Source organism: Bidens hawaiensis, unplaced genomic scaffold (genome assembly GCF_021521415.1).
Source record: "Bidens hawaiensis isolate Kalapana, Puna unplaced genomic scaffold, B.hawaiensis_p1.1 tig00015188_1, whole genome shotgun sequence".
In the NCBI taxonomy this organism is placed as follows: domain Eukaryota; kingdom Viridiplantae; phylum Streptophyta; class Magnoliopsida; order Asterales; family Asteraceae; genus Bidens; species Bidens hawaiensis.
This window is the reverse complement of record NW_027492346.1, coordinates 416,055-434,080: the sequence shown is the minus strand read 5'-3', so window position 1 is coordinate 434,080 and position 18,026 is coordinate 416,055. Positions and strand designations below refer to the sequence as shown.

General features: G+C 40.2%; 1 protein-coding gene and 1 pseudogene across 1 annotated transcript; one reads left to right on the top strand and one right to left on the bottom strand.

Annotated features, from left to right (window-relative positions):
• Window positions 1-6,220: 6,220 nt before the first annotated feature.
• On the bottom strand, window positions 6,221-7,958 carry LOC143548499 (putative serine/threonine-protein kinase PBL28). Its single transcript, XM_077039647.1, has 3 exons — window positions 7,059-7,958; window positions 6,526-6,962; window positions 6,221-6,314 (listed from the first exon to the last, which is right to left on the bottom strand). Exons 1-3 carry the CDS (start codon window positions 7,947-7,949, stop codon window positions 6,221-6,223), a joined length of 1,422 nt encoding a protein of 473 aa, XP_076895762.1. The 5' UTR covers window positions 7,950-7,958.
• A 1,433-nt stretch (window positions 7,959-9,391) lies between these two features.
• LOC143548498 (receptor-like protein kinase HERK 1 pseudogene) lies at window positions 9,392-9,982 on the top strand (annotated as a pseudogene).
• The last annotated feature ends 8,044 nt before the right edge of the window (window positions 9,983-18,026 follow it).

Sequence of the window (18,026 nt, the reverse complement as noted above, 5' to 3'; positions counted from 1 at the left end):
CTGGATACATTATATATGCTTTGGTTTTCATGTATAAACATTTTTCTAAATTAAAATTTAAAATAAAATAAACAAATTTGTAAATATAAAATAAAAATAAATAATATAAAATTCAAAATTTTACATTAATTTAAATTACAAATTAATAACAAAATAAATGGTTAAAAGTACTTTCTTAAAGTTTGACTATTAAAATTATTTCTCTCTCTTATCTTCTGTTTTTGCTATTAATTTTACTTTTCACATAAGTTGGTTATGGCTCATTGGTAGAGCACTCACTTTACAAGTGAGAGGTAAGGGGATCAAACCTCACTACCACCAACTTATATGGGAGATATGAGGGATGACCCTGGCTTGCCAGGGTTCGAGTCCTGATCTCACCCGGTTTTACCGACTCCTCGCTGTCGTGCCGTTTGGCGGGCGTGGGTGTCGGGTTTTATCCGGTGAATCCCTCAACAGGTGGACCGCTAGGGGCTCCGTCCGTCCGGACTAGTGGCCGACTCGGGCTACCTTTAGCCAATGGGGGCCGCGTACGGGGTACCCGGCGTTACTTAGTTGGCCGTTCAAAAACAAATAATTACTTTTCACATGTTAACCAAGAGAAAATATTGATAATAGCATGGGCCGTAACTTAAAAAAGCCCAACTCTATATATTAAATATTAGTGTTAGGGCACGGAAATTTGACACTGTAGATACGTTATCCTGACATATGTTCTTGGATCAGTTATCCTTAGACAGATCCTGTCAGGATCACTTGTCCTCAGTACTTGGTATTATTAACAATTGTTTCTTGTGTGTAGGTTGTTATTTAATAATTATAACGGCTCCAAGACTTATTCCACCGGATATCTCGCTATTGGACTTGTCAAACACGTGGTCAAATGGCTATAACACGTTTAGTGGGAGAAGTGGCGGATTTATAGGACTTCTTGTTGTGTCAAAAATAACTGAGTACTGAGGATATGTTATTCTTGAAGACATGTCTGGATCAATTATCATTCTGAAGAGTTCCAGAGCTATGTCAGGATCATGGATCCTCGGTATTTGATGCTGTTAACGGTTGTTTCTTATATGAAGGCTGATATTTATCAAGTGTAACGGCTCAAGGACGTGGTCTACCTAAAATTATGCTACAAGGAACCTCCAGCACGTGGTCAATAGTGAAGACTAAGCTAGTGGGAGTAGTGTCATAAAAATAGGAGTTAGTTAGCCTTTATTTTCTATTTATATGGAGATTATGATCAAAGTTAGGTCATTACACACCCATTAGCTGCAGACATTTCACAATACTCTGTTAAGAACTCTCTCTAGCAGTTCATACACACACACACTTAGATATTCTTTGTAATCTTTGATCGTATCTCCACCTTTGTAACCCGATTTTCATCATTAATAAACTTGACGGTGATAGTTTTCACCGTTCGAGGGTTTTTTGTGCCGGAAATCACGATAACCATATACTCATCGATAGAGGTGCACAAATCGGTTTTTTTAAAAAAACCTGTTCGGTTATTAACCGGACCGGTTTTTTTTGGCCCGGAAAAAAACCGGTTCGGTTAATAACCGGACCGGTTATTAACCGGTTTTTGTATCTGAAAACCCTAACCGGTCTAACCGGTTAGGACCGGTTTAGAAACCGGTTAGAACCGGTTAATAAACCGGTTTTTTTATTAACCGGTTTTTTAATAACCGGTCTAACCGGTTAACCGGTTCTTTTTTTTTTTTTTTTTTTTTAAATAACCATTATTTTTTCACAGTCTAAACAAACCGGTAACTACAAGGCAAACCGGTAACTACAAGGCAAAACGGACTGACTCCATTCTTTGCTTTCGTTGTTAGGGTTCTTTGCTTGGAAGATTAAAAACACATAACTTTCATTTATAGCTTTTACATTAAAAATACAAACATTAAATCGTTATCGCATATTCGTAACTCAAAAATACAAACATTAAAGAATGCTTAGATACGATTACATTAACAACTTGCTGTTTCTTACTCATTATTTGCCTCCATGTTTGCTGTTTCTTTAACTAATTTTCTTCGCTACCCGATCCCGAGCTATTCCTTAGGTAATCGTCGTACGCGGCTTCTTCATCGGTCATTGGTTGAGTGTGTCCTTGATTGACCTCGTCTTCATATAAGCCCGCCTCATAGTCCATTTCCCCCTCGAGTGAGCGTTGATGTTGTGCCCTATCTAAAGAGTCCAAGTAATCCTTGTAGCAAATCGACATCTCTACAGCTGGTGGAGTGAGTCGAGTCCTCCTAATCGATATAACCCTGCCAGAAACAGAAAAAGCAGACTCCGAAGCTACCGTGGAAGCTTGGACCGTTAGTAAATCTTTGGCCATGGCGGCGAGGATCGGAAACTCATCCTCCTTACCTCTCCACCAAGCCAGCTAATCAAGACTTCTAAATTCATCCGGAGTCATGTGTTTCACAAAGTTGGTACCACCATACCTTCCAAGTTCACTGCTTGGGGTGTTTACCTTTTGACGTTTACCGGCGTCTTCCCAAATCATGTAGTACATCCCCATTTCAAGGTCGGTTTGGGATTGGGATTGGGCAACAGCTCTTAACGAGTCATGAATTTGGGAAGACGACCCGTATTTTGTAAGGTAAACATCATACATGTTTGACAAGGTGGTGTTGAAAGCATTCTTTAAAGTTTGGTTATAATAGGGGTTTTGATCGTCGTTTAACTCTAGCTCATCACAAATTTTTTCTATTAAATCTTCAACACCACCAACATTGATGCAAGGGTTTAACGCAGCAGCACATGTCAAAACAGCGGGTAGTTCTTGAAAATATTTTCTAAATTTTTCTTTCATTTTTACACCCATATCAAAATAAGGTGCACCCCTACAATGAAGTTCACTCAACTTTGTGCACATGACAGCAATTTTTGGTAAAGCAATGGGGCTTGTTGGATAGTAAACCCCGGATAAACTAGTTGTGCAAGTTTTAAAAATTTGAAGGACCTCCGTAACGATCTCAATCAATAACCAGTTTCTAGGATCGTACGGTGCACATTTACCCCTACTTGACAAAATTTGATGAAACACAATTAATGATTCTTTTTGTTGGATGGCTTTCTCAAACATATCACAAGTCGAGTTCCATCTTGTTGGACAATCCCAATTTGGCCCCAACCATTGACAATTAGCTTCTACACAAAATTTTTTGTATCTTGAAAATGTTGTATTGTTGCTAAAAACATCTCGTAACATTCTTTTAAAATTGTTTCTTTGCGTTTCGATCACGTTTAACCCATCTTGCACGGCCAAGTTGATAATATGTGCAATGCATCGGCTATGAAAAAACGCTCCATCACAAATAGGTTTATACTTTAATTTTAAATGGCCAACCGCGGCCGTATTGTTGGACGCGTTATCAAACGAAATTGAAAAGATTTTATGTTCAATCTTGTATTGTCGAATGACTTTATCCAAGAGTTTAAAAATATTTCTACCCGTGTGCGGGTAATCAAACAATTGAAACGCAACGGTTCGTTTCATCATTTGCCACGACTCGGGGTCAACCCAATGAGCCGTCACACAAATGTATGAGTCGGGCGAACCATTAGGTACCGACCACACATCCGTTGTTAAGTTTACACCAGTTTGTAAGTTTGAAAAGTATGAAATTAGTTCGGATTTAGCGTTTTTCCATGCTTTAAGACAATCTCTTCTAAGGGTCGAACGACTTACGTGTTGGTAGCGTGGTTGAACAAACTTTTGCATCATCTCCGTGAATTGAGGGTTGTCGAAGTGGTTGAAAGGAAGTGTTTGTTGAATCACAAAGTTTGAAAACTGTTGACGTACCGCTTCAAGGTCGTACGTAAACACCGTTCCTTGATTCGTCATCTCCGGCTGCGAACTACTTCCCGATTCGTCCTTCAAGGCCTTGCAAAAGGGCCTTTGTACATGCGCTTTTAAAGTGGAGTTTGCATCTTTGCCATAAAACTTCAAACAATGATTGCATCGAGCTTTTTGGCTACCGTTAGACATTTCGCATAGGTCGAAATGTTGCCAAACATCTTGGTTTCGTTTCGTGGGGATGACCCGAACGACCGTTTCTCCCGTGTTCGAGGCACCCATGTTGACGGATGAAGCAGCACTTTGGGAGGCCATGATAATCGACTACGAAATAAGAGCGTATAGAGTGGTAATGTGGTATAATTGAGCGTGAGATAACAAAATAATCGCGTATGAAATAAACGTTTAGAGCGTTTGGAGTTGTATAATCGAGTGTGATCTAACCAATACCCAACCTAAACTATATATAGATGTTTGTGGGGGTAAAATGGTAAAAAAAAAAAAAAAAACGGTCAAAAAAAAAACCGGCTATATAGCCGTTATACAACGGAAAAAAACCGGTTTTTAACCGGTTAACCGGTTATAAAAAAAAAAAACCGGTTTTTAACCGGTTAACCGGTTTTTTTATAACGGTCAAAAACCGGTTATTAAAAAAAACCGGTTTTTTTTATAACCGGTTCGTTAACCGGTTTTGGTTCTAAAACGTGTAACCGATATACAAACCGGCGGTTTGTAAACCGGTCAAACCGGTTTTTAAAAAACCGGTTTTCTTAAAAACCGGTTTCCGGTTTAAACCGCCAAACCGGTTCCCGGACCGGTTTTTTTGACCACCTCTACTCATCGACCAAAGGTTAACTTGTCGATCATTGACTAAAGTAATTCGACCAAAGATTATCTTATTAATCCTTGACCGAAGTTATTTTACCAAAGATTGCCTTGATAAGTTTTGACCGAAGTAAGACTATCTTGGTTAAGGGTTTTTTCCCTCGTGATCAAATCATGGTGTTCATCTCTATTTCGTTCATATAATCGCTGTTATCATTTTAGCACCTTACCTCACATAACATATTTGGATACTTGATCCTTAGCAGATTTTTGTCCAAAACAATTAAGTCATCTTCTTCCTATTTTATGGTAACTGCTTAAGCATGTAACTATGAGAACACAGCCGACATCGAAGAAAATATTGATAATAGCATGGACCTTATACACTTCTAAACAAGAAAATAGGGGGGCCAAGACCCCTCCCCGTATATAAGGTCCGTCCTTGATCACAATGTCACTAGCCCCCGGTTATTGTAACACATCAACAAGTTATGTAGTTTGGCGCTGCTTTTAAATCAACCCGAAGTTATTTATATCACAACCCGTTTTAACCAAAACCTTTTATTTGCTTAAAAAAAACCCATTTTGACCCAAACCAAATGTGAAACCTTTTTAAATCGACCTGTTTTGACCCGAAGTTATTTAGACCACAACCTATTTTAACCTGGACCTATTTTGGTAAAAAAAAAACCATTTTGACCCAACCAAAGTGAAACTGTTTTTAAATCAACCCGTTTTGATCTGAAGTTATTTGACCACTACCTGTTTATACCTAAACCTAAAAAGCCATGGCCAAAGTGAAACTATTTTTAAATCGACCTGTTTAAACCCGAAGTTATTTTGACCACAACCCATTTTAACCCGAACCAATCATAACAACCATTGGTAATATTAATGGGATACTGGTTAAAATTTGGTAAAAGTTGTAAATATTGATGAATGGTTTCCTGGTAATATTAACGGGCTATTTGTACAGGTGAAATTTTGGCACGTTTGTGAGCCGCAGTCAAGTTATGCAATTTCAACACGATTAAATCGTTAGCACAAGATTATCAACAAACGAAATGCAGTATGAAATTTAAAGTTGACCACTTTACATGATGAAACTACAAACTGAATATTTTGGCCATTTGCTGATTAACTAAATTTAAAGTAAGAACATAGTTCGGGTCACAACTCTGATACAACTTCAAACTGAATGTTTTGGTTATTAGCTAATTAACCATTTTACCAGTCGAAACCCTGTTTTTTAATAACGGGTCACATCTCTGATGCGACTTCAAACCAAATTTTTACTAAACTTAGAGGGGACCATATTACCCCTGTGACAGCAAATGACCAAAACATTTTTTCTGTATTTTGCTATGACGTCAAAGATTGACGAGTTTAAATTAGTCACGTGATTTAATAAAATGGCAACACAGTTTGGAATTAGATTGAATAATTAGTTCATTACAATGATAAAGTGTAAACCCTTTTTCAGTAATTTGTTTTGATCATCAATAACATACATAGGTACAAAGAATAAAAAAATATTCACACTTGAATACTATACTATTCGCATTAAACCGCCATAGATCACACGTTTTCTAAATTAACCTTTTCCCTCGTTACTTGACTCCTTTGGGAGCTAATTCTTTCCACGACCTTTTTGGCAAGAGCTTCACATGGCCTGCATATCAGTTAATAAAGGATGATTTGCATTTTCAAATGCTCAAAGTGCATATTGACACTAATTAATTCAACCTTTTCATGATGCTACAGATTAAACCTAAAATTCTCTAGGAACCATAATTTTGAGACTTGAAAACAAGTAAATTAAATCTTTAGAACAAGTTTTATGGTTCATAATAAAACTTTTGGAACAAAGAGCAAGAAGTTACCTATCATCCGAATATATAATGTTGGGCACATTGGTTGCTTCAACCAGAGCATTTCTCCATACTCCCACCCTCGGGTGTGTATCATATTTAGAAATGGCTTTGCCAAAATGCGCTTCTTGTTCCCTCACATCAGAAGGGCTCACGTCCCAAAATACAGATGTTACAAAATTTCTTTTTTCTTTCGCGCACTCAATAATCTCTGCAACTTCATCCAAGTTCCAATAATCAGCACCAAAGTTCTTGGAGAAAATAATGATAATATACCTTGATTGTTTGATGACAGATATGAGTTCTGAGTTGTTATGGGGACTTTTGATGTCGTCCTTGTAAGTGGAAAATCCTTCTTTTTTAAGATCATCATACAGACAATCAACAATGTGTGCCGTTTCGACTCCAACAGTACTAATGTATACATCATACAAAAATACAAATGATGCCTACCAAAAAACAAGACTTCAGGAATCATGAATAGGGGGTTTGGTGTTTCTGTAAGCATTAATAATTGAAAAATTAAATGTGTAACAAAAGCTTACTTGTTGATAGCCCAAAGCCTTCTCAAGTGCTTCCACGACCAGGCTCATTGTAGGACGATCTTCAGTGCGTTTCTTCAAGCATTGATAGGCAATGGATGAAAACGTACTCAAGGAATCAGAGTTCATTTCAGCTCCTAGATCAGAATCAATCATCATATGCAATGTTTTCTCTTCGAAATGCTTTTTGGCCATTTTGATAGTAAAACGACGATCACCAAGATATCCCGGAATAGCTACAAGCTTTCCAAACAAAACTTCATACAATACAACGCCGAAAGAATAAACATCTGATTTTTGTGTAATACCACCATATATAATTTGTGGATCAACATATCCGCGAGTGCCACAAGGAGTAGTGAAAACAACCGAGTCTGCCGAATTTGTAAGAGCTATTTTAGACAATCCAAAATCTGAAATTTTGGCATTCCAGTTCTCATCCAAGAGGATGTTTGAACTCTTAATGTCGCGATGGATGACTCCGTGTCCTAATCCTGAATCAGTATGAAGGTACCTCAACCCCCGGGCAGCGCCCAGGCAAATTTGAAGACGACGCATCCAGGATAAATCTTTTCTATGCAAAATCTTGTCAAGACTCTGATGTGCTTCATATTTGTAAACCAGGATCTTCTCCCCATCTTCTCCACAAAACCCGATAAGAGAAACAAGGTTTTTATGTTTATATTTTGAAAGCAGTGTAACCTCCATCCCATATTCATGGTCTCCTTGTCCGTGCACGCGATTTAACCGCTTTATGGCGAGCTTGCCATGGTGTTTTGATTGGCCTATGTACACCAGGCCAAATCCACCCTCTCCTATTTTGTTTTCTTCAGAAAATTGGTTAGTTGCCGAATATATTTCTTGAAGAGGAATCTTTAATGTATCGGAAGACATAATTGCAGATTTAGATATAAGGAAAGAGCTGCTGTTATGTCAAGATGTTGTTTCTGAGTAGAGATTAATATCAAAAGTCAACGGCCCTGTCCAAGTCCACCTTTTATCATCATGATAATTATTGTAGTTAATTACACAAACGGTCCCCATGGTCTGGGTCAAGTAACAAGTCAGAGTATTAAGCGAAAACAACAAAGTAATAAGTTTGCGGTTTCAGTTGTGTAACGCGTTTGGGTACTAAGGTTAACTTCTGCTAAGTTTTCTGTTAAGTTGCGAAAAAATGACGAAAATACCTTTTAAAAGACTATTTTTTTTTTGTAATTTATAATAATAAAAACTAATAACTGTTGGGACTATTTGAGTATATACCTCTACTCCTACCTACCACACATCTGATCTTCAAAATCGAGACTGTTGTGTTAATCGAGGTAAACAGTTTTGTTTTCAATTGAAGTTTGAAGTTTGATCTCGATCAAACTTTGCAACACTTGAAAAAAAGTATTGAATTTGCTGATCTAACTATACTGCATCGATCTAGGCTGACTCACACAGATCTAGTTGACTTTGGGAATAACGTTACAGGTAATTAAATTAGGATTGCTTTGTATACCTTGTTTAAGTAACCATCGTTCCTAGTTAATTGCTGGTCTCAAACTTCCCTTTGTATGCAGTCATATGATCAGCACACCTAGGCTGGCACACATAGAGTTTAGCTTTCCAACTTCATCAGGTAAGTACAAGTTCTTCACATCAGATTGCTTCGGTTAAAAGAGCCAGAACTTAATGTCTTGGGTCAATAAAAGAGACTTGATAATTATTTAGGCTATAAAAGGTTATTACTTTAAGGAAAGCTAACGTACAAATTAAATTAGCGCGCTAACTGTGATTAATCAAGTAGTGTAATTACACTATGTTGTATATATAATTACACTACTTGATTATCACAATTAGCACGTTAATTCAATTTGTATTTAATTCAAACCCTATTACTTATATATGGAGTTAAACATCTTTTATAGAATCATGTGGCCCAAAACACACACACTGATATGGAGTGGGTTGACATTGAGCATCTTATCCGATCTATGCGTTTTGGGTTCTTTAACTAAGTTAATTTTGAAGTTAGCTTAACTGTGTTTTTAATTAGAAAAAAAATTGTATTTAGCAAGGTTAGTGATGTAAAATGTTCCTAATTACTGCCTTCTCTAAGCATATATATGATGTTATTCAACTAGTCTAATTAAGCACATCTTTTATGTAGGCAAGTGCTTTTTTTCTTCTCTATACCCAACCAATCTTTCAATTCCTTTCATTAGACCGAATACAAATTAACACCGATTTGTGTTGGTTCTTTTCCATCTTAGGAACTCCCTGTTGATTGGAAGTTTGGACACCTTATTTAAATTAAATTTTCTCGATCATTATTATTTGATCCACAAACAATGGCTCTCTTCTTGAAGGATTTTGAACATCTTAAAATCAGACTCGAAGATATAATATCAGCTACTAATAACTTTGCGGATGACAAAGTTATCGGAACAGGTGGATTTGGGAGGGTGTACCGAGGAGAAGTTTCTCACTCTATGGGGAAAAGCATGGGTGCTTTTAAGCGTCTAGATCGCAGGCATGGTATGGGAGACCCTGAATTCTGGAAGGGGATTCTAATGCTTTCCGGTTACAAGCACAAAAATCTCATCACCCTACTAGGATTTTGTGACGAGGTTGGTGAGAAAATAGTTGTGTATGAGTATGCATCTAATGGAAGCCTTGATCGTCATTTAAGTTCCACTCATCTTACATGGAGACAATGTATCAAGATATGCCTTGATGCTGCTAGAGGGCTAAGCTTCCTTCATGATGACAGGGGTACAATGCAAAGAGTTATTCACCGAGATGTAAAAAGTTCCAACATCCTCTTGGATGACAATTGGAATGGTAAAGTTGCTGGTATGGAATTGTCAAAAACAGGTCCTGCTAATCAGCGGCACTCATTTCTTATCACCAACGTTGTGTTGGGTTTAATACGGGTGTAGCCCCGGCCCGTCTTGGGTTGGGCAGTTGAAGACTAGAAGGGTTGAATGGGTTGGCCACCCACTCAACTTTAGTGGCCCGTTTTATATTATTTCTTGTAACTTATGGAGAAAGAAATAAACCCTAGTTAGCCTCCCTATATAAACAATGTTGTATCTTGTAATTTCTTGAGCACCTCAATAAAAGAAGAGACCCTGTTCGTTGCCCGTGGACGTAGGTTACACATCGTGACCGAACCACGTAAATCTCGTGTCATATTTACTGCTTTACGATTTATTATTATTGCTTGCTTAAATCGTATGTGTTTGTGAGAAACCTATAGCCGCCGCCAATTATCTTATTCGTGATTTATACCACAGTAAACAAAGAGATTCTATTGGTTCTTGTGTTTTTTGTGTTGCAAGAGAATTCAACTGCCATCATTATTATATATAGTGGAGTTGGGATAAGTGTTTGCAACAAAGATCCATTGCCACCGTTTGTTAATTGATTTTGCAAAAGTGTATTGCAAAAGTCAACCACCCATTAACTGAGGAACCGATTAGTTAATACAAACAGAAGCCGTCGATCAGTTTGTTTCAGGTTTGTGTTTTTTGGTTTATTTGGGGTTATTAATTTTTGTTCAGTTTACTTCTCGTTGTTTCCGCTGCACGTATTATTATTCGTTTTAGAAATCAATTAGAAATACCGTTAAGTTCTTAAGGCCCGAGCCGTTGTATTGTATTGATTTCTGTCGCCCTATCCGATTCCTTTCGGGTCAGCCGCGTACACGTAATACCTAACAAGTGGTATCAGAGCCAGTGTTGGCTCTCACTCTTTGATCTCCGGTATTATGGCTGATGAGGGTAAAACGAAAATCGAGAAGTTCGATGGACAAAACTTTGGATGGTGGAAGATGCAAATCACGGATTTGCTAATACAGAAAGATCTAGATGTGGCTTTGGAGGAACCGCCAGAAAAGATTACAGATGAGTGGAAAGCTATTGACAAGAAGGCGAAGTCAACAATTAGGCTTGCCTTGTCTATGAACGTGGCGTACAACATCTTAGACGAAACCACAGCGCGTGGAATCATGGAGGCGTTGTCAAACATGTATGAGAAGCCATCATCTGCAAATAAGGTGTTCCTAATCCGGGAGTTGGTAAACACACGCATGAAAGAGGGAGGTTCTGTTACCGAACACATATACACCTTCAATTCTCACCTGAGACGTTTATCATCGGTGAAGTTCAAGATTGATGATGAATTGCAAGCTTGCCTACTTTTGTCTTCATTACCTGACAGCTGGTCAGGAACAATCACTGCAGTCACCAGTTCAGTTGGTTCGGATGCCTTGACTTTCAACAAAGTTCGTGACCTGATTTTGAATGAAGATTCTAGAATGAGGAATAATGGAGAATCATCAAGCACTTTGCTAAGTGCTGAAGGTAGAGGGAGAAGCAAGAACAGAGGAGGCAACAGGGGTAGATCAAAATCTAGGAAAAGAAGCAAGTCTAGACCAAGAAAAGATATTACCTGCTGGAATTGCCAGGAGAATGGGCATTTCAGAAGTCAATGTACCAACCCTCCAGCACCTCAACAGAAAAAGGAAGTAAAATTTACTTCGGAAGTAAATGCTGCTACAAATGAAGTTTCAGATGATGAAGCCCTAGTCTGTTGTGTTGAGAACACAGTTGAGTCTTGGATCATGGACTCTGGTGTGACATCTGACCCAATCCGACCCGACCCAGGTACCCGTTTCTCCGATCCGATCTCTTTCTTTTATGATTTAATATTTATTTATACTTATATTTTACTTTTATTAATAATAATATACTTTTCCTTCCCGCCTCTTTCTCTCTCCTTTCCGCCGTCCCGTCCCTCTTCTCTCTTTCCGCCTTCTTCTCCCTCTTGTCGCCGTCCCGCCCTTACGCCTTGATTCCCTCTTTTTCTTCTAACTCTTTGCTTGTCCTTTGTTCCTTCCCGCCTAAGGTTGTCTGTGCAGCTCCACGCGCCAGACTCCCTTACAAGGAATCCTGCGTGAAGACCACCTGTACAGCGATTCGCGAGACGAACTCTTCTCGCAGCGCGCTAAGAATTGTAATTCTTCTCACAGCGCGCTAAGAACGGTAGTTCTTCCCGCGACGCGCTAAGGATTTGTAGTTCTCGCAGCACGCTAAGAATCGTAGTTCATCCCTCGGCGCGCGAAGAATTATAGTTCTTCCCGCGGCGCGCTAGGAATTTTAGTTCCTCCCGCGGCGCGCTAAGAAATGTGATTCTTCCCGCGGCGCGCTAAGAAATGTGATTCTTCCCGCGGCGCGCCTTAGCCTTCTCGCGCTAAACCCTTTTGAGTTTTCTTCTGTTTAATCTAGCCGTTTGCTTTTGTGTTGTCTTATCTTTTGTGCTGTTGACCTAATCTGCTTTGTCTGAAAAGTTACTTTCGGCGCAGCATGCGCACCAACCCCATTGGTTGACAGATAAAGTGACTGACAATCTTTTGAGAATCTGCTTTTGCCATGCTTGACCAGTAACTTTATCTGTCCTCTCCCATGCCTTTTTCTGAATCCTGTCAGCCTTTTTCTCTTTTTCCCTGCTACCATATCTTTTGATATCTTTACTTTTCAGAACTTTTTACTGTTGATATCTTTTCTTTTACTTTTGGAGATCTTTTCTAGGGTTTGTGTCCCCTAGGGTTTGCCTATATATAGTACTATTTTCTTAACACTTCACACACAAACACTTACTCTCTCCTATTTTCCTTGTTCTTCAGCCGCCTCCCTCCTCTCTTGCCTCCGTCTTCCTCCCTGTTCTGCCCTGCTTTTCCGGTAATATATATATATAATAATTTAATTATGCTAACTTATAATCAAGACTTAAAACAAATCATTAAAACAATAATCTTGTTTATAGGTTAACTTGTGCTTGTTTAAAGTTGGTTCTTGCTTTATCTATCATCGCATCTTTATCAAGTGAGTAATCTCGTACCTAATCCCTTTTTATTTTTAATGTTTTGGGATGTTCATGTGTTCGTACAAACTTAGAGTCTTAAACTTGTTTATGAACTTTAGTCGCGCAGTATCCCATGTGTTGAGGACGTTTACTTGGCTGTTTATTTGTATGTGTGTATCATTAACCGCTTTGTTCGGCCTATTCCGAAGTTTTCATGGATCCATTAGATGAACACGGGAGACCTATCGTTTACGGTTTTCTTTGTTTACACTTGCACAGATGTTTTCTCGTTTTTGTGCTCAATTGGGAGCACGGATTGAACTATGAACTATGAGCTATGATCTATTTAGGCTTGATCACAATCTGATTGCACCCTTGTTAAACACCAGACATACACATGTTGCGCGCAGATTTATTGTTATCTATGTATTGTATTAAACTTGATTTCTCACCAACACGCAAGTGTTTGACGTTTTATTTTAACACATGTTCAGGTTTGCTGTAGCTACATTTGGAGCTTGTGGACACGTAGGACGTTTTTACTTTTGGACCTAGATTAAAATGTATCAAGACAAGTTATTGTTGTTCGAATATTCTGCCTTATAATATATTGATTATTGTTGTTTTATGTTATCTTCTGTCTACTTTGCGTGTGCGCGAATGAATGTATTTATTAAATATTGACACCCAATAGTGTCACGAGTAATGAAACAATATGTGGCGCCCCGATGTATAATCCGCCTTTGGTCGGGGTGTTACAGATTGGTATCAGAGCTCGTTGACTTTAGGATAGGTGGTTAGACGTAACGGCCTAGAATACCTAAGAGTCCCTTCTCGCGCATGAGAGAAATCTCATGTTTGCGCGCTTATTGTTAATTACTCGTTATTTATGAATATGCTCGCGCTTGCGCAGTATATGATTTTATGTTTTATTTCGCGATATTTCGATTTTTGTTGAATTTCGATTTTTATTGATTTTACTTACATATTCGTTTGTGGGATTTGAAAATCCGAAAAGTCATGGTGATACATGAATAGTTGATTTTCAATTTCCATTTACGATTATGTTCTGAGGTTGGAGACTTGAAAAGTCATGGTGATACATGAATTGTCAACCTCCAATACTCATTTTCTTGTATATTTTATATTGAAGATTGGAAAGTCATGGTGATACATGAATCGTCAATCTCCAATACTCGTTTACTCGTATATTTTAAATTGGGAATTCGGAAAGTCATGATGATACATGAATTGTCGATTTCTGATTCGAATTTGTTACCTTTATTAAGTCTGCATTTAAAGTCATTTATCTTACTTTAACTTTTGATAGCATCTAACTCCGTGAAACCAAGCTTTATAAGATTAAAACTTTGCGCTAAAACCAAGATATTAACTAAAATTAAAATTTTTATAGAATGCCTCCGCTATCTCGCCGATTTCAGAGAAGAGAAGCCTCGCGCATGCGTAGACAGCAACGTTCCCAGGAAATGGCCGCCGCAATAGCCCAAGCTTTGAGCCAAAACAATACCAACACCTCCAGTTATAACATTAAGTCCTTTAACGCGGGTAACCCTCCAAAGTTCACAGGTCTTGAAGGAGCCACCGTGATGCTCCAATGGCTTGAGAAAATAGAAAACACTTTCCTCCATACCCAATGCCCCTCAGACAGACGAACCCTATATGCTTCCAGTGTCCTGGAATCCAGAGCGCTTACATGGTGGAATGGAGTAGCTCATGCGCGTGGCGCAGAGGCTGCTTCTAGCATGACATGGGAGGAATTCAAGGAAATTCTTACGCGAGAATTCTGCCCTCCCAACGAAGTTAAGCGCCTGGAGGAGGAATTTTGGAATCTTAAGCAGTACAGCGGTGAAGCGCGCGAGTACGCGACGCGCTTCCATGAACTAAGCCTGCTTGTCCCTCACCTTGTTACCCCTTCCCGCCGAGCCATAGAGAAATTCCTTGGGGGTCTCCCCATGGAAATTCAAGATTCTGTATGGGCCAGAAACCCAGTTACCCTCTCTGACGCCATCGAGTTGGCCGCTGTGCTCAGCGACAACCATGTCAGAGCAGGAACCCTGTTCCTGCGGGGAGCCGAGAAGACCAAACCCACCAAGACTGCCCCTGAACCAACAGAAACCAAACCAGAACCCTCAAACCGTAACAACCTCAAGCGCAGGCGCAAGGCCTATGCGCTTACCAACCCGCCCATTGTCCAGCAACCCACCTACCAACCTCCAGTTTACGCGCCTAACCCTCTGTCAGCCTACCCAACACCTCCTGTAGTCCAGAACTATGCCTTAACCAATCCAGCACTCCCTGCCCCGCCACCTAAGAAACCTTACACAGGAAATCAACCCTTTTGCCCAACCTGTAGACTTCACCACCCAACCCAAACCCCGTGTCGACAATGTAACCGATGTGGCCGCATTGGTCACTCAACCGAATACTGTAGAGTCCCTCCCGCCAACCCAATTGCGCCAACACCACCAGTCTACCCGCAGAATCCACAACCAACATACCAAAACCCACGACCCAGGTCGTGCTATAACTGCGGTGATCCCAGTCATTTCCGGAACGCGTGCCCGAGACTACAAGTGCAAATCACACAAGCGAATCCGGTGAACCAGATTTCAAACCAAGTGACGCGTGGACGAGCTTTTAACATAACCGCGCACCAAGCGCAAGCGAATAATGACGTAGTTAATGGTACATTTTTGCTTAACGGATTTTATGCTTCTGTACTTTTTGATACTGGCGCCGATCGAAGTTTTATCTCTCGCGCCTTCGAGCAGAAGCTTGCGCGACCGTGCAACGATTTAAAAGAAGATTTTTCAGTTGAATTGGCTAATGGTGAAACTGTTTTAATAAACTCAGTGATTAAAGATTGCACGCTTAACCTTAATGAAAACGATTTTCTGATTGACCTCATCCCCATGCCTCTTGGAAGCTTTGATGTTATCATTGGTATGGACTGGCTCTCGAAGAATCGCGCCGAAGTTATTTGCGCCAAGAAATTGATTCGCATACCTCGAGAAAATGGTGATCTTCATATTTACGGCGAAAAACCCTCCAGTGGTCTTAAACTTATGTCTTGCGCCGAAGCCCGAAGGCTCATGCGGAAGAAGTGTATTGCATTTCTAGCCCATGTGGTTAAACCTGCTGAAGAGAAGAAGCTTCGCGATATCCCTGTTGTGCGTGATTTCCCTGAAGTTTTTCCTGATGATCTTCCTGGTATCCCTCCCGCTCGTGAAGTCGAGTTCCGTATTGATCTTGTCCCTGGTGCTTCCCCCGTAGCTAAATCTCCTTACCGTCTTGCGCCCGCTGAGATGCAAGAATTGGCAAGTCAACTTCAAGAGTTGACCGCTAAAGGATTCATTCGCCCTAGCTCTTCGCCCTGGGGTGCTCCGGTGTTGTTCGTTAAAAAGAAAGATGGATCGTTTCGCATGTGTATTGATTACCGCGAGTTGAACAAACTCACCATTAAAAACCGGTATCCCTTACCGCGTATTGACGACCTCTTTGATCAACTCCAAGGTGCCTCTTGTTTCTCGAAGATTGATCTCCGCTCTGGTTATCACCAGTTGCGCATCCGCGATGAAGATGTTCCGAAGACTGCTTTTCGAACTCGTTATGGCCATTTTGAATTCTTGGTCATGTCCTTCGGTCTAACCAACGCACCCGCCGTTTTCATGGATCTAATGAATCGGGTGTGTAGGCCTTTCTTGGATAAATTCGTGATTGTGTTTATCGATGACGTTCTGATTTATTCTAAGACCAAGGCCGAGCATGAGCAACATCTTCGGTTGGTGTTGCAAAAGCTTCGAACCGAGCAGCTTTATGCTAAGCTCTCCAAGTGTGAATTTTGGTCGGATGAAGTACAGTTTCTTGGTCATGTTGTAAACAAGATGGGTATCCATGTCGACCCATCCAAAATTGAAGCAATCAAGAACTGGATTACGCCATCTTCTCCTACCGAGATCCGTTCCTTTCTGGGCTTAGCTGGTTATTACCGGCGCTTCATTTCGAACTTCTCGAAGATCGCTTTGCCTTTAACAGCTCTAACGCACAAAGGTAAACCGTATATTTGGGGCTCGAAGCAAGAAGAAGCCTTTCTAACGCTCAAGCGTTTGTTGTGTGAAGCTCCTGTTCTTGCGCTACCTGAGGGTAATGATGATTTTGTCGTGTATTGCGATGCATCCAACCAAGGTCTCGGTTGTGTTCTTATGCAACGAGGCAAGGTTATCGCTTACGCATCAAGGCAACTTAAGGTTCATGAAAAGAATTATACAACTCACGACCTCGAACTTGGTGCAGTTGTTTTTGCCTTGAAGATCTGGAGACACTACCTTTATGGTACTAAGTGTATCCTCTACACTGACCATAAAAGCCTTCAGCATATCTTTGATCAAAAGGAACTTAACATGAGGCAACGCCGATGGAACGAACTCATCAGCGATTACGATTGTGAGATCCGGTATCATCCTGGTAAGGCTAATGTGGTAGCCGATGAGCTAAGCCGAAAACCCTGCCAGCTTAACTGTATTTTGCCGCGCACGCAGCTTCACTTCGCGCCGATTCAAAGCAACCTTGAATCGCGTATTCGTGACGCGCAGCGCGCATCCATCAGTAATGGTAACCTTCGCGCCGAGTTAGCGTGTGGCGCGGAAGCGCATTTTGTGCCTAATCTGAGTGGAATTCTCTGCTATCTCAATCGCATCTGGATTCCCTTTGATGAGAATCTTCGCGCTGATATCCTGAGTGAAGCGCACAAATCTCGGTATTCTATTCATCCTGGCGCTGATAAGATGTACAAGGATTTGCGCATTACTTATTGGTGGCCCGGTATGAAAAAGGATATTGCTGTGTTCGTAGCTATATGTCTGACTTGTTCTAAAGTGAAAGCTGAACACCAACGCCCATCTGGTTTGCTCGAACAACCAGAAATTCCTACGTGGAAATGGGAATGTGTAGCGATGGACTTTATTACCAAGTTACCTTTGACAGCAAGCAAACATGATAGCATTTGGGTAATAGTGGATCGTTTGACTAAGTCTGCTCACTTTCTGCCCATTCGTGAAAACTACCGTGTTGAGCAACTCGCGCAGCTTTATGTCAAGG

What these genes read in the sequence shown, in the direction of transcription:
- LOC143548499 (XM_077039647.1), bottom strand. Translation starts at nt 7,949, where the DNA reads ATGTCTTCCGATACATTAAAGATTCCTCTTCAAGAAATATATTCGGCA. An exon ending in AGGCTTTGGGCTATCAACAA is followed by an intron (nt 6,963 to 7,058) that starts GTAAGCTTTTGT and finishes GTTTTTTGGTAG; the next exon opens with GCATCATTTGTATTTTTGTA. An exon ending in ATTATATATTCGGATGATAG is followed by an intron (nt 6,315 to 6,525) that starts GTAACTTCTTGC and finishes ACTGATATGCAG; the next exon opens with GCCATGTGAAGCTCTTGCCA.